Raw genomic sequence first — 15,009 nt, forward strand, 5'->3', positions numbered from 1 at the left:
TCTAGAATTCCTAAAATGAACAGTACAACTTACCTTTTCATCCGGGAGTTTAAGAATTCGGGTAAAAATTAAGACCAGTAAAGATTTCCATGCGTTTCTGTGGCTCTCAGATTGCAATTTCAAAAAGTATTGCAAAGCAGACTTTGTAACCCTAATATGATAAAAGAGAAAGGGAAAACAATACCCTCAATGAAAATAGACAATTGGATAAACAAACAGGCAGAGATACACACACACACACTCAGAGGAGAAATATTGACAAGCTCTCTTTTTGCCATCTATATATACTACCACATTTGGTGGACTTACAATGTTCTACAAATATATCTGGACTCTAACGTACTTCAGGCAAAGTTGTAATAAACTGAGAGGAAAGTTTTCTCAATTAACAATCTAGTTACTCCCAATTTGAGCACAAACTGTCAATAAGGACTCTTGAAACCTTTCTGATCATCCTTTTGAACTTCATAATCTGGTACCATTTTCATGTAGTGACCTTTCAAATTAATTTTCTGCACACAGGGAGGTGGAGCCATGACTCAGACACCTTCCCAAGGTCATGCCAGCTTGTACCCTTTCCTTTGGATAAAATATGGTTACCTTATAATAATCAAGAGAGGTTTGACAGTAAAACTGGGAATGACAGTATCTGAAAAATGCACAAAGTATATAGTACATGTATCAAGATATCAACAGCCAAAGAATATCTGTCTGCATATGGCTGGTACTCTGCAGAACAGATCATTCGAAGGTGGAAACTTACTCTGCAAGTTTTGAGTCAATGTCGTTTTCATAATCCTTTCTATTTTCGTCGGAATACATCTTGAAGAGTAGTCTCATGGAGCAAGCCAGACTAGAGGTCTCCTGTGTTGAGAGGTTTGGTTTATTCTTCCCTCTGAAACCTGGGTACAGTAAACGAAAGATGTCAAACTTAGAGAGACGTTTCTCATTGTCCTCCGAGTAGAGTCCAGTGGCACCTGGATATTCTGGGATCGATCCATTGATGAATTTGCAAATATTATTATGGAAAGCTTATAAGAAACTTTGAGTTATTAACCGTTTGACAAGAATCATTCAACTAAGGTGGAACAGAAATGAAGCTTGATAGCTAATATCATGGCAGATTTTTTTATAAAGTGTCCCACAAGGTTAGGGAATGCAGGAATTACATCACACATCTTGTCAACAGAAATGAGGTCATGGGGGTGGGGGTTGGGGGTGGGGGCACAGTAGTAGACGATTCTATAAATATAACTTTTGAGAAGCCCACTTTAGCTGTTTCAATTTAGAACCTTTAGACAAGATGGCTACAATAAATCGTAATAAGCATGTTCAGTCCACAGATTCTTTTTTTTCCCTTTCTTCCTTTTTTCGTAACCAAGAGACCGCAAGTGCCTGATTTGGGGTGGAACCAAACAAAAAAAGTAATAAATTTAGCTGTGGTTCTGGCCGTTTTGACTTTTCCAACAAATTGATTATATCTTGAACAGCATTAAGAGATAATTGACATGAGTCAGTGGTAGGGATTTTGAACAGCATGTTCAGAGAGCTCTCTCTTGTAATGTAATGTAAATAAAATCTTATATAGCGCACTACGCCCGATGCATCTGTGCGCTTTACAAACAATCTAGAATATACAATGACATTAAACAGTAAATACATAAAACAGTAAATACATATACCATATACAGATATATACAGGAATATGAGATCGAAAAACGATTAAAAGCACTGGTGAAGTGTTAAGCAATGAAACAGATTGACTACAAAATCTACAATTTGAATGCTGAAAATTGAAAATTCCAATTGAAGCTAGAACCTAAAAACCAACGCGACAGAACATCATAAAATCTAAAAAATCCTAGAAACCATCATTAACATGTGGCAAATCAGAGAGGCGAGATGGTATACAATAATGCTTCTTGCTTATAACTGTTCAATCCCACATCATTTTGGCTTCTTTCTTTCCCTTTATGTTGGCACAAAAAAACCACAAATCTATTCCATGTTCAAACACTAAATTCTTAGTTCACAAATAGCAGCAACAGTTACATTCAGCTGTGAACTTGGTTGTGTAAACTTTTTACAGATTGACAAGCAGGTAAGAATAGATGCATGATGCCAATAATGCAATTCTCCAGAGGGGCAGAATTTTATCAAAGAATGTCTACATATTAAGGCTTCTGAAACCTGCTGAAGCTCTTAACCATAGGAGCCTACAACCTTACCTGCCATCCTTAGCCTTTCCCTCTGGTCATTGTTGCTGTTAAAGTCTCTCGCAAACTGATGAGACTCCAGAAGGCAGTCCAAGAGGTTGAACAGCTGAGGTGTAGAAAGGAACCGGTACATTCCTCTCTCTTCACCCTCTACCTCTGTTAAACTGGAAACTTCCTCATCAGAATAATTCTGTAACATGTAAAGAAAGGACATTTTTTGAGTCAAATCCCTGGGATTCAAACTGGGCATCACAATCCTGTTTAGGGTCTTTAAAATATTCTTGGGGGTTATTTACAGAGATTGGGCAAGAGCATATTATCTTATGAAAGGCAATCAGCAGAACTTGAGAGGATCTGAATGGTGACTTTAACATGGGGAAAGAAAGTAGAAAAAGAAGCTATCTAAAAAAAAAAAAAAAAAAAAAAAAGGTATTTTTTTAAAGTTTTTCTTTTCTTTCTGGGACAAAGTATTAACAAAAATCTAAGAACTGGATGCTGGCTTTTGAATGAACCAAAGCAAACCATTAAATGCAAGTGACTGTCTTTGTTGGAAGTTCACCAGATTGGTGGTCATAATAGGGGTGGATGTTGTTATATATTAAGAGTTTAGTGACATATGCAAATTAAAGAAGTTTGTGTGCAATATGTAGATCATGTGCTCACCACCCTAAGTATTATTAACAGCTGTGCATACCTTATGCAAGGCCATGCATACCAATGTATTGTGTTTAATGATGTAATGAAAATAAAGTACTCAGACACACTCTGGCTGTTGACCACTAAAGACCGTCTCTGGTGTACTCTATAACATGTCATTCTTGGAACCTCCCGGGTCTCTTTACACCTTTTCCAAGATATAAAATATATCGTTACATATAAACAATTTTCCAGGTTTCTCCAATGATGAGAATGTGCATTAGTTCTATTAAGTAGCACTGACCTGAGCTGCTCTAAGATTTTCCTCATCTTCATGATGGCTGGTGGCAGGGAAGAAGACAATGTTATCTATTGTCTGTATGAGTTCAAGTTGCACCACGCATTGAATAAGTAACGCTGAAAACAGTTTCTGGTCGGATGGAGATTCTAAGAAAATTAAATGGAGGGAGAAAAGGGGAGGAAAAAATGTAAATTACACTTGCAAGGTATATTTGAAATGACATCCAGGCAACCAATCCCACCATCTTTCACCAAGAGCTCTTATGGTTTTCTCTAACCTTAGCCCAACTGTTTGCTCATGTCATATGCAACCAATTGCTCTCTTTTCTGCTTCTTGTCATCTGCTTTAATCTGATATTTCACTCTTTTGTTTTTGTAGAATGCAGTCTACCTTTGAAAAGAAATAACTTTCATTCCTCTAAAAATATCAGCAAAGAAGTGATTCAAAGCTCTGTTCGGAAATAAATTTATTGCCAAGTTAAATCATATCTTTATTATAAATTGTTATGCCATGTTGCCAATCTTTTGGACCTTGTATCATGGCTATACTTCTTAATGCAAAGCAATGATATCTTGCCAGGACAGCAAGCTCACCAAAAAGCATGAAATTTAAATGAAAGCAAGAAATAAGACAGAATAATGGATGGAAAGTTTGCAAGCACTATAAGCAATGCAAACAATTTTGTTTATCTCTTCACAAAACAATATAATCAATAGAAAGTGATGGATATCACAAACGTAGGAAATAAACTATAAATATTAGTTGATCTACGAATCACTGACTACATATTAATTATTTTAGCAAGTTCAGTCCCTGACTTTTGTCATTCTTCATGGATGCATCTTTTATCTGAAACAAATTATATAAGTAAAATATGAGCATACCAAAAAAGGAAACAAATGGCATGTAAAAACATGTTGATTACTTTCAGAGAATTGTACATAAACTCACTGTGACATTCTGCAAGCCTGCTTCCTTTGCTTTCGGTACTGGTTATACTAGCTACACTGTGTTGGCTTCCTGCCCTGTGAAGGCTTGCTTTGCGGTCTGTCTTCTCATGCTCTGTTGCAGTTGATTCATGGCCCGGATTAACAGATTTCTCTGTCTGTGGCTACAACAATGTGGATAAACAACAAAACAAGGTAGTCTTAAAGTTTGGGTATATAAATCTCTCTATGGAAGAATCCAATTATAGTTAGTATCCTGATAATTGATATTAATGGAGAGCCCATCTGAGGTTTATATCTTCAATATCAGTACAAAACATTCCAAGGCAAGCTTATACGAGTTATGGTTTTGATGTCTTATTATCAGGAGTGTTAGCTCAGTGGTTAACGCCGGTGCCTTCCAATCATAAGGTCCCCAGTTTGAGTCACTCCAAGATTAATGTATGTCGTTCAGTTACAGAGTTGTTAACAATTGACATTTCATAATCATGGACGTTAATATGAATGTAAGAGAGTGACTTCGGTCAGCTTGTGGCTTTGATAAGCCAATGAGGCTTCTTCGCGAGTTCCTGCTTGCAGGAGGATCTGAAATACATACATATATACACACATCGTTTCTAACTGGAAGAATGGATGAAGTTTGTTGCCTTTCTATGATATACAAACCACACTGTATTCTACGTTGTCTTTTCAACGTTTATTCTTTCCACGCACATATCAACCATAAGCAAAGTCTCAAAGAGATTTTCAACAGATGCAGCCAGATACAGTCTAACTTGACAAAGACAACATGTTCTTGGTCACCAAATAAGTCCAGATCATTACCTGCTAATCAGAACTTTTTACACCAGGATTGTTTCAAATTCTTGCAATACGTAATTGATTGTTTCAATAGAAGATTTGAATATACGGAAGATATCGAGAATTTAAACAGCTTTGTAAATGATATATTCCAACCATCTTCATTAAAAATTTCTTAGTTGCCTCATCATTGATAAAACTTACACTGACTACTGTAGAAGAATTATCAATTCAAAATATGACTGAATATTACATATTTTCTTCCTAAAATGAAGATATCAGGGTTTAATGAAAATGCCATGTAGTGGTAGGTGGTACATTATTATTTTATCTTTTTTCTTGGGGGTGGGGGGGGGGTGGGGTTGAGCAAAACATGCAACTGCCAAATCAAATAAGAAACATAATATATTGAACCATGGTACACAAGTTAGCGATGTCGTTTCACATTTCCCTTCTTAGCTGTTTGGGGGCAGTTCTTCACAAGATCTCTGTCACTGTAGCTCAAGAAGATGGTCAGGCTTGTGTCCTTTAACATCTAGTAACTGTCTCAATACAACTGAATCCTAGTACAAGCAATAATAAAGTTAAATACCTGCTCCACCATTGGGACGGAATCTCTGCTCTGTCTGTCCGTTTCTGAGCTCGGTGAATCTAAGGGCTCGTTTGCCATTTCCTCCGATCTCCACGACAACAGACTGTATAAGAAGACCGCAAGTTATATTACTTGATGAGAAAACATGCACTGGAGGGACATATAGAATATTTCAAACATAGATCTGATGATTTTCAACTGTTATTCACACTGCTGTAGTAGGAATGGTGTATTACAAGAAGAGGAAAACATTTAACAGGCATTCAGCCAGGAAAACTAAGCAGAAAGATTATTCCAAATTGTGTTATTTGGGACCAGTGGAGATTTTAATACAATTTTCTTCTAGTGTGTACTAAAGCAACATTTTAAATACATTTTTTCACTTTTACAAGAAGTAAATCAGCCTCCCTTTTCTCTATGCAGTATTGTGTGAAATTTGTTAAGTAACTCTTTTCTCGAAAGATACAGGTCGATTTGCTGTACCTCTTTGGTGGGGCTTTCCTTATATATATAGATTAACTAGAGCACCAATGGTGCAGAAGCTCATACCTTTTCGAGCTAAAAAATGTAGGGCCCACAAAACTTTATGGCCCACCAAATTTCAGGCCATTTTTCATATTCCACCAATTTTGGGCCAATGAGGCCAAACATTTTAGGTTCATAGACAAATTTATACCCCTAGCTCAAAACAGCGATACCCCCCCCCCCCATGTTAGCAGAATCCTGGCCACACCACTGGCTATAATTCCTATTTTCCCCCTTTAAATCCTATTTTACCCACTCTCTCAAGCAATACCACTGACCTACCCTATTAAACTTTCTCCCCTCTACCTGAGCAGACATAACTTCACAAGCACGCCTTCCCAAAATTTTGGCTGGCTGCCTACATACCTCAGGCCCAAAGCCTTCTAAGAATCGGCAAGTGCTGATTGGCTATAGGGCTCTCATGCTTACAGTTCAACAGTTAATAACAACTCCCAATCCTGCTTTAATTCCACTAACAGCCTCTGCAGAGCTTAACCACAAATGTAAACAAACACTGCAGAGACTGGGAGACAAATTAAAGGAGCTTTGGCAAAAAGGTGAAGGCTCAGATTTTTTCAAACAATGGGGATTAAATGTAATTAACTTTTGACCAAAAAATTTATTAGACATCACCTTATCCATACACACTCCAACAATCATCAGTTCAACTTTAAATGTGATCCATCAAATCTTGAGGAGACTGAGATATTTGAAAATATTTCAAAGAATGACCCCCGATGACCCCCTAAATGACATTTGACCTCAATTTTCCGAAGACTCCTTGTAACCCTCAACCCAAGGAATGTTGTGACAATTGTTCATTATAACTGGCCATACAGTGTAAGAACGGAAGCAATTTGAAAATATAGGGCCGTGGCCCGGGCCACAAAAAACCCCTAGTTGATCTTTGATCTCAAATTCATGAACACCCTGAAGGTAAAACTTCCATAGTACTATCGTGACACACCCTCAACATTGTACCATGGAATCTGTAGGAGAAGGATTTTGCATATTTCCACAAAATGGCCCATTACGGCCCACAGGTGACCTTTGACCCCAAATTGCGGACCATCTCTGATGGCCCTATACCCAAATGGTCCTTGTGTCCAAGTTTCATGAAATTCGATTAAACACTGTGCGAGTGGGAGCAGTTTTACCAATTGTTGACGGATAGAGTGATAGACGCCGCACTGTAACAATAGCTCACACCAGCATGCTGGTGTGAGCTAATAATAATGAAAAAGTTGTCTGCTCAATGGTGACAAGCTGTGAAGCCAGCAACACTGGCTAAAATAACTATCATTTGCTATCTTTTAAAGTAGAAGAAAGATTTTCGGTCTTACCCATGTGGTATCGTGTTCCTGAATATTTCCAGCATGCAGCGACATACCCTGTCCCAATTCTCTGGGACGAACATTGGACCGTTAGAAATGACCATGTGTTCCAAGCAGTTGGTTCCAGACCTGGCAAGTTGTTCGTTATCTATCATTGAATCAGAGGATCAACATTCAACATTATTAACATGAGTTTGACAGGCGTGGGCACAAAATTGATCTTGCTGGACACAGTAACATTCTGCACCCAATCTGAGGGCCTCAAAAGTAGCAATAGTTACATTCAACGACAGATGACGGCAGGTCTACAAGTGCATTGTCAACCTGTTATCTAGGGTATCCTGTCACAGGTAGTAACAGGCCCTATGTACAAAACCGCCCAACAAATCCATATTTCATGTTATGCTTTACTTTCCGCATCTTGAAGAAACTCATTGGTTTCAGTAAAATTTATGATTGTCTACGAATTAGAGAACCTGGTGGGCTGCACTCTGATGACAGACTACACTCTCTCTGAATCACTGAAGTACTCAAAACTATCTTAAATATCTTAAATCTATTGGGACAGCAGAGGAATGTTTATAACATGTCTTGTCCTCAATGTGGATCTGTTTGGGACATGTCTACTCTAACATCATCATGAGATTGACTGTCTTCACAGCAACTGCTCACAGGTCATCACTATATTGCTGGTGTGACTTTTGTCATATGCGGTCATACATGAGTACGTTTCAGATAAGTCTGTTTCTTTCCTATGAGGCTTGAGTATATATATGGTTGCCCGTCACAGCGGTTAACTCAACACGAAACAGAGGGGTCGTTATCGCTGTCTTGAATCTCATTACATCATTTTCCTGTTCACAATGATTTGTGAATTTGTCAGGCTCTCACCTTGTTGTACACACCACAAGAGCTGTTTCAGCAGGTCGTCCATGAGGATGCCGTTGAGAACGTCAAAATATTGACTGAAGACGTCGACGATGGCAAACAGAGCATGATTACAAGTGGTCATCATCCACTCGGCTTTCTAGAGAGAGTAACATATTAATGGACAGAAAGCGTTAAATTGAATCTTCTGTTCACTTACTTTTCAGATCTGTACAAGTCTGGCAATAAATATTACTTTAAATTGGCATTACAGCTGGTTCCTATCAACCTTCAGTAACAGACTCCTTGCAAATGATGTTCAAAAAATTAGTAAAAAAAAAGGTGCAAATCCTTGGATGATGATAACATTAGTAATGTAAAGGGAGATGAACATAACAAAAGTAGTAACTTGAATGAATTTAAGGTGCCATGAACTTTGACAAAGTCTTCAAGGAGGGACCTCTCCATTTTATAATTATACATTCCTTCAAAGCCAATTATATGTTCTCTGTTAGTTTCATACAGTAAATATGTGAGAAATATTTCCATTGCTCAATATAATTAAGTCAATTCTTACCTCAGCCATCTGATCAGGCAGTTTCATGTTGTCAAATATCCTGAAAACGATCCTAAAGATGTCTTTCCACCAGTGGGGTAGGAATGTATGACCATAGCTTTTCATTATCTCAAACAATACAGTTAAACCCCTGTTCCAAAGGAAAAATAAAACTTTTCATCAACAACAGAGAGAGGAGAAATATCAACAGGGTCTGCAGCATGTATATACATAATAGTCCACACATGAGTGAACACATTAATACTGTTACATATCCATAGTGTGTTGGCCAGGGTTAAAAGGATTATAGATCTAGCAATCTCAGTTCATGCTTAAATTTATCTTATCGATTTGAAAATAGTCATCCAAAAAGGAAAAAGGTGCAGAGTATGACCAAGGTCTGATTTGTCATTGGACCAACTGGCCACACTCCCATGGCATATAACATGGAGGGACTCCAAACTTCACAGAAACAAGAGAGAAAGGATTAGGTAATTTTCCCTGAGTATCCTTAAATAAAGTTCACATAATTTGATTAGTTGCCTCTTCATGTTATAGTCCTAACTTAGGGTATACCAAGTTATACATCAAGCAAGTGACTATACATCCCTGTGTAAACAACTGTGTAAACATATTTACATATAAGCGTAGGGCTTTTCCATGGCTCCCTCAAAGCCAGTTGCAGGCTAGACATTTATGTAAGGCTCAAGGCCTCAAAAAAAAAGGTAAATCCTATCATGACAAATGAATCTTTCAGCAACTTTTAGGCAAAATAGGTCAAAATGCCCAGGACACCACTCTGGGCTAGTGCTGTTGCCAGGGCAGTGTGCAGTTCTATGCTCAGGACACCACTCTGAGCTGGTATTGCTGCCTGGGCAGTGTGCAGTTCTCTGCCCAGAACACCACTCTGAGCTGGTACTGTTGCCTGGGCAGTGTGCAGTTCTATGCCCAGGACACCACTCTAGGCTGGTACTGTTGCCTGGGCAGTGTGCAGTTCTATGCCCAGGACACCACTCTGAGCTGGTATTATTGCCTGGGCAGTGTGCAGTTCTATGCCCAAGACACCACTAATAGCTGGTACTGTTGCCTGGGCAGTGTGCAGTTCTATGCCCAGGACACCACTCTGGGCTGGTATTGCTGCCTGTGCAGTGTGCAGTTCTATGCCCAGGACACCACTCTGAGCTGGTACTGTTGCCTGGGCAGTGTGCAGTTCTATGCCCAGGACACCACTCTGGGCTGGTATTGCTGCCTGGGCAGTGTGCAGTTCTATGCCCAGGACACCACTCTGGGCTGGTACTGTTGCCTGGGCAGGATGCAGTTCTATGCCCAGGACACCACTCTGGGCTGGTACTGTTGCCTGGGCAGTGTGCAGTTCTATGCCCAGGACACCACTCTGGGCTGGTATTGCTGCCTGGGCAGTGTGCAGTTCTATGCCCAGGACACCACTCTGGGCTGGTACTGTTGCCTGGGCAGTGTGCAGTTCTATGCCCAGGACACCACTCTGGGCTGGTATTGCTGCCTGGGCAGTGTGCAGTTCTATGCCCAGGACACCAATCTGGGCTGGTTCTGTTGCCTGGGCAGTGTGCAGTTCTATGCCCAGGACACCACTCGGGCTGGTATTGCTGCCTGGGCAGTGTGCAGTTCTATGCCCAGGACACCACTCTGAGCTGGTACTGTTGCCTGGGCAGTGTGCAGTTCTATGCCCAGGACACCACTCTGAGCTGGTACTGTTGCCTGGGCAGTGTGCAGTTCTATGCCCAGGACACCACTCCGGGCTGGTATTGCTGCCTGGGCAGTGTGCAGTTCTATGCCCAGGACACCACTCTGAGCTGGTACTGTTGCCTGGGCAGTGTGCAGTTCTATGCCCAGGACACCACTCTGGGCTGGTATTGCTGCCTAGGCAGTGTGCAGTTCTATCCTGTCACCTGACACTTTAAAAATCAACCTTGAACGGTCTAACACTGTATGAAAGCAACATGATGACAGGTTAAAAGCTGTGACCAACCCAATCTGGAGTAAATAGTTAGAAGTAAGCTAAGTAACTTGAAAGGTCTAATTGTGTCACTGTATTATCCACAACACAATGACATGTTGAAAGCTGTGACCAACCTAATCTGGAGTAAGTGGTTGGAAGTCTTACCTGGTGCGTACGTCCAGCTTACATCTGTTTATGACACAAGATAGCTCAAACAGGACAGGGAACCACCCTTTAACCCATATCCTGTCTTCTTCGTTAACGTTAAGCTCCTGGTCTCCCACATGGTCGTGAAACATCTGAAGATTGCCAAAATGAATCAACTTTAATAGTTACATTGTAAATCTACAGTTTCCTTTGTGAAGTCTTTGTAGAGAACTTTGACAATTCCTACTCAACCTTTATTCAGATAAATACCAGATTACACACAAAAGCTTCTTTAATAACAGAAGACCTTAGCCAGAGATTAGAATTGAAAGCTCTACAGTTCAATAAAAAGAAGAATAGAAACAAGAACTAGGCAGAGCCTATTCCTAAAATGTGATTATATGACCTCAATAATGTCATAACCCTAGTGGGCACATCGTCCTACCTAAACCAGGTTTGAAGGGAATTATGGGATGAGGAACCAAGTCTTTGTTATTGATCACATGTATATACTGTAGTACAAGGAGATTTTAGAAGACAATACATAAGATGTGGTGTGTATAAAGGTACTGTGGCTTGTAATTTATCTTGAACAAGTCTTTGTGACAAGAGTTACCTGTGGTCGGTCCATGACATATTTCGCACACGTTCTTATCAGTCGTATAGCTTCCATGCTTGTGTCAGGGAAAGCTGAGTTACAGGCAAACTCAGAAAGACATTTCACCGCATCCTGAAAGGAGTGCAACATGGCTGGGAAACAGCTCTCAAAGATTGAATCTACCAAGAGCAAGAAGTTAACAAACTGTTGACATATATTGAATTGCCCACGTGTAAATTAAAATAAATGCATGATGATGTTTCCAAATTTGTTAAAAACAAAGTTGAAACTTCATTGTATATTAGAGAAAAAACAAATTTGACAAAAGCAACCATTTTATGACTGCTTTTGTGTTTCTTTGTTTATAGATTCAGAACTCAACTTTGTTCAAACAATTAGAAAAGTTGCATAGCTATTAATATTCAATATTAAGCATGGATTAAAATTGTTAATAGTGAGCCTTGGTCAAATACAGAAATAAACAGGCCAGCTTAATGCCTGCAGTGCCATAGGTTTATTGAGTAGTGCCCATTTCTATACCAAATATTTCATATCGCTGCGACAGATGAACGATTTAGTTCCCACGTGAATGTAATGCACCTTATACATTGGTCCGATGCCACCTGTTATGAGATTAGGAAATGTGAAGTCTTCTTCGATGTATTTTTGTATATAAATAATAGATTATGAACATTTGGCAAGGTACCAGGGATTGACCCCAAAGTCAGGACCAATCCTGATATTTTCAGATACTGACTGAGAAACTAAATTACATCTATTCATAACATACTTGACAGACCAATGTTCACTTTCAAATTTCATGAGAGTTTTGAGAAGTGGACTTACTGATTATGTTCCCTGTTGTATTCATAATATACTTGATGGATCAATGTTCATTTTCAATCTTCAGTATGAGAGGTCTGAGAGATGGACTTACTGATTATAATTCCTGCTGTATTCATAATATACTTGATGGATCAATGTTAACTTTCAATCTTCAGTATGAGAGGTCTGAGAGATGGACTTACTAATTATGTTTCCTGTTGTATTCATATATACTTGATGGATCAATGTTCACTTTCAATCTTCAGTATGAGAGGTCTGAGAGATGGACTTACTGATTATGTTACCTGTTGTATTCATAATATATTTGATGGACCAATGTTCAATTTCAATCTTCAGTGTGAAAGGTCTGAGAGATGGACTTACTGATTATGTTTCCTGTTATATTCATAATATATTTGATGGATCAATGTTGTCTTTCAATCTTCAGTATGAGAGGTCTGAGAGATGGACTTACTGATTATGTTTCCTGTTATATTCATAATATATTTGATGGATCAATGTTGTCTTTCAATCTTCAGTATGAGAGGTCTGAGAGATGGATTTACTGATTATGTTTCCTGTTGTATTCATATTATATACTTGATGGATCAATGTTCACTTTCAATCTTTAGTATGAGAGGTCTACGATATGGACTTACTAATTATGTTTCCTGTTGTATTCATATATACTTGATGGATTAATGTTCACTTTCAATCTTCAGTATGAGAGGTCTGAGAGATGGACTTACTGATTATGTTACCTGTTGTATTCATAATATATTTGATGGACCAATGTTCAATTTCAATCTTCAGTGTGAAAGGTCTGAGAGATGAACATACTGATTATGTTTCCTGTTATTTATTCATAATATATTTGATGGATCAATGTTGTCTTTCAATCTTCAATATGAGAGGTCTGAGAGATGGACTTACTGATTATGTTTCCTGTTATATTCATAATATACTTGTTGGATCAATGTTCACTTTCAATCTTCAGTATGAGAGGTCTGAGAGATGGGCTTGCTGATTATGTTTCCTGTTATATTCATTATATACTTGATGGATCAATATTCACTTTCAATCTTCAGTATGAGAGGTCTACGAGATGGACTTACTGATTACGTTTCCTGTTGTATTCATAATATACTTGATGGATCAATGTTCACTTTCAATCTTCAGTATGAGAGGTCTGAGAGATGGACTTACTGATTATGTTTCCTGTTGTATTCATAATATCCTGATGGATCAATGTTCACTTTCAATCTTTAGTATGAGAGGTCTGAGAGATGGATTTACTGATTATGTTTCCTGTTGTATTCATAATATACTTGATGGATAAATGTTCACTTTCAATCTTTAGTATGAGAGGTCTACGATATGGACTTACTGATTATGTTTCCTGTTATATTCATAATATACTTGATGGATCAATGTTCACTTTCAATCTTCAGTATGAGAGGTCTGAGAGATGGACTTACTGATTATGTTTCCTGTTATATTCATAATATACTTGTTGGATCAATGTTCACTTTAAATCTTCAGTATGAGAGGTCTGAGAGATAGACTTGCTGATTATGTTTCCTGTTATATTCATTATATACTTGATGGATCGATATTCACTTTCAATCTTCAGTATGAGAGGTCTGAGAGATGGACTTACTGATTATGTTTCCTGTTGTATTCATAATATCCTGATGGATCAATGTTCACTTTCAATCTTTAGTATGAGAGGTCTGAGAGATGGATTTACTGATTATGTTTCCTGTTGTATTCATAATATACTTGATGGATAAATGTTCACTTTCAATCTTCAGTATGAGAGGTCTGAGAGATGGACTTACTGATTATGTTTCCTGTTGTATTCATATTATATACTTGATGGATCAATGTTCACTTTCAATCTTCAGTATGAGAGGTCTGAGAGATGGACTTACTGATTATGTTTCCTGTTGTATTAATAATATATTTGATGGACCAATGTTCACTTTCAATCTTCAGTGTGAAAGGTCTGAGAGATGGACTTACTGATTATGTTTCCTGTTATATTCATAATATATTTGATGGATCAATGTTCACTTTCAATCTTCAGTATGAGAGGTCTAAGAGATGGACTTTCTGATTATGTTTCCTGTTATATTCATAATATACTTGATGGATCAATGTTCACTTTCAATCTTCAGTATGAGAGGTCTGAGAGATGGACTTACTGATTATGTTTCCTGTTGTATTCATAATATACTTGTTGGATCAATGTTCACTTTAAATCTTCAGTATGAGAGGTCTGAGAGATGGACTTGCTGATATGTTTCCTGTTATATTCATTATATACTTGATGGATCGATATTCACTTTCAATCTTCAGTATGAGAGGTCTACAAGATGGACTCCCCAAACCTTAACCGGTTTGTGAATAAACGAGCGACGTACTCACCTCATATAACCTATGCATTACTGTATTAACCTCGCTCTAGCATCTGGCAATTGTCTGTATGTGAGTGTGGCCATCTCCCTTCCGTAATTTCCAGGCTGCACTGGTGCGGCACCGGACGGAGAAGGGGGAGAGGACCTACCAAGGGGCGGAAACCCCGAGGATACATCCAAAAATCATTCTCACCTGAAGAGGCCCTTGGTGGGCTGTGGTGGGTGACAGGTGGGTCCTGAGCGGGCCCGAAGTGGGTCCTGAGTGGGTC

The 15,009-nt window shown here is 38.7% G+C and overlaps 1 protein-coding gene across 2 annotated transcripts in view; it reads right to left on the reverse strand.

Annotated features, from left to right (window-relative positions):
* Nucleotides 1–15,009, reverse strand: part of LOC139973101 (brefeldin A-inhibited guanine nucleotide-exchange protein 1-like) — an 80,972-nt gene that overhangs the window by 5,001 nt on the left and 60,962 nt on the right. For both annotated transcript variants that reach the window (XM_071979513.1, XM_071979512.1), the window contains exons 25-35: nt 11,514–11,674; nt 10,916–11,049; nt 8,797–8,926; nt 8,244–8,379; nt 7,362–7,500; nt 5,494–5,596; nt 4,105–4,264; nt 3,157–3,299; nt 2,229–2,406; nt 764–902; nt 34–151 (exon numbers count right to left, since the gene is read on the reverse strand). In XM_071979513.1, coding sequence (XP_071835614.1) covers nt 34–151; nt 764–902; nt 2,229–2,406; nt 3,157–3,299; nt 4,105–4,264; nt 5,494–5,596; nt 7,362–7,500; nt 8,244–8,379; nt 8,797–8,926; nt 10,916–11,049; nt 11,514–11,674 — 1,541 coding nt within the window. The remainder of the gene's footprint in view (nt 1–33; nt 152–763; nt 903–2,228; nt 2,407–3,156; nt 3,300–4,104; nt 4,265–5,493; nt 5,597–7,361; nt 7,501–8,243; nt 8,380–8,796; nt 8,927–10,915; nt 11,050–11,513; nt 11,675–15,009) is intronic.

This window comes from Apostichopus japonicus, chromosome 9, assembly GCF_037975245.1.
Source record: "Apostichopus japonicus isolate 1M-3 chromosome 9, ASM3797524v1, whole genome shotgun sequence".
NCBI lineage: Eukaryota > Metazoa > Echinodermata > Holothuroidea > Aspidochirotida > Stichopodidae > Apostichopus > Apostichopus japonicus.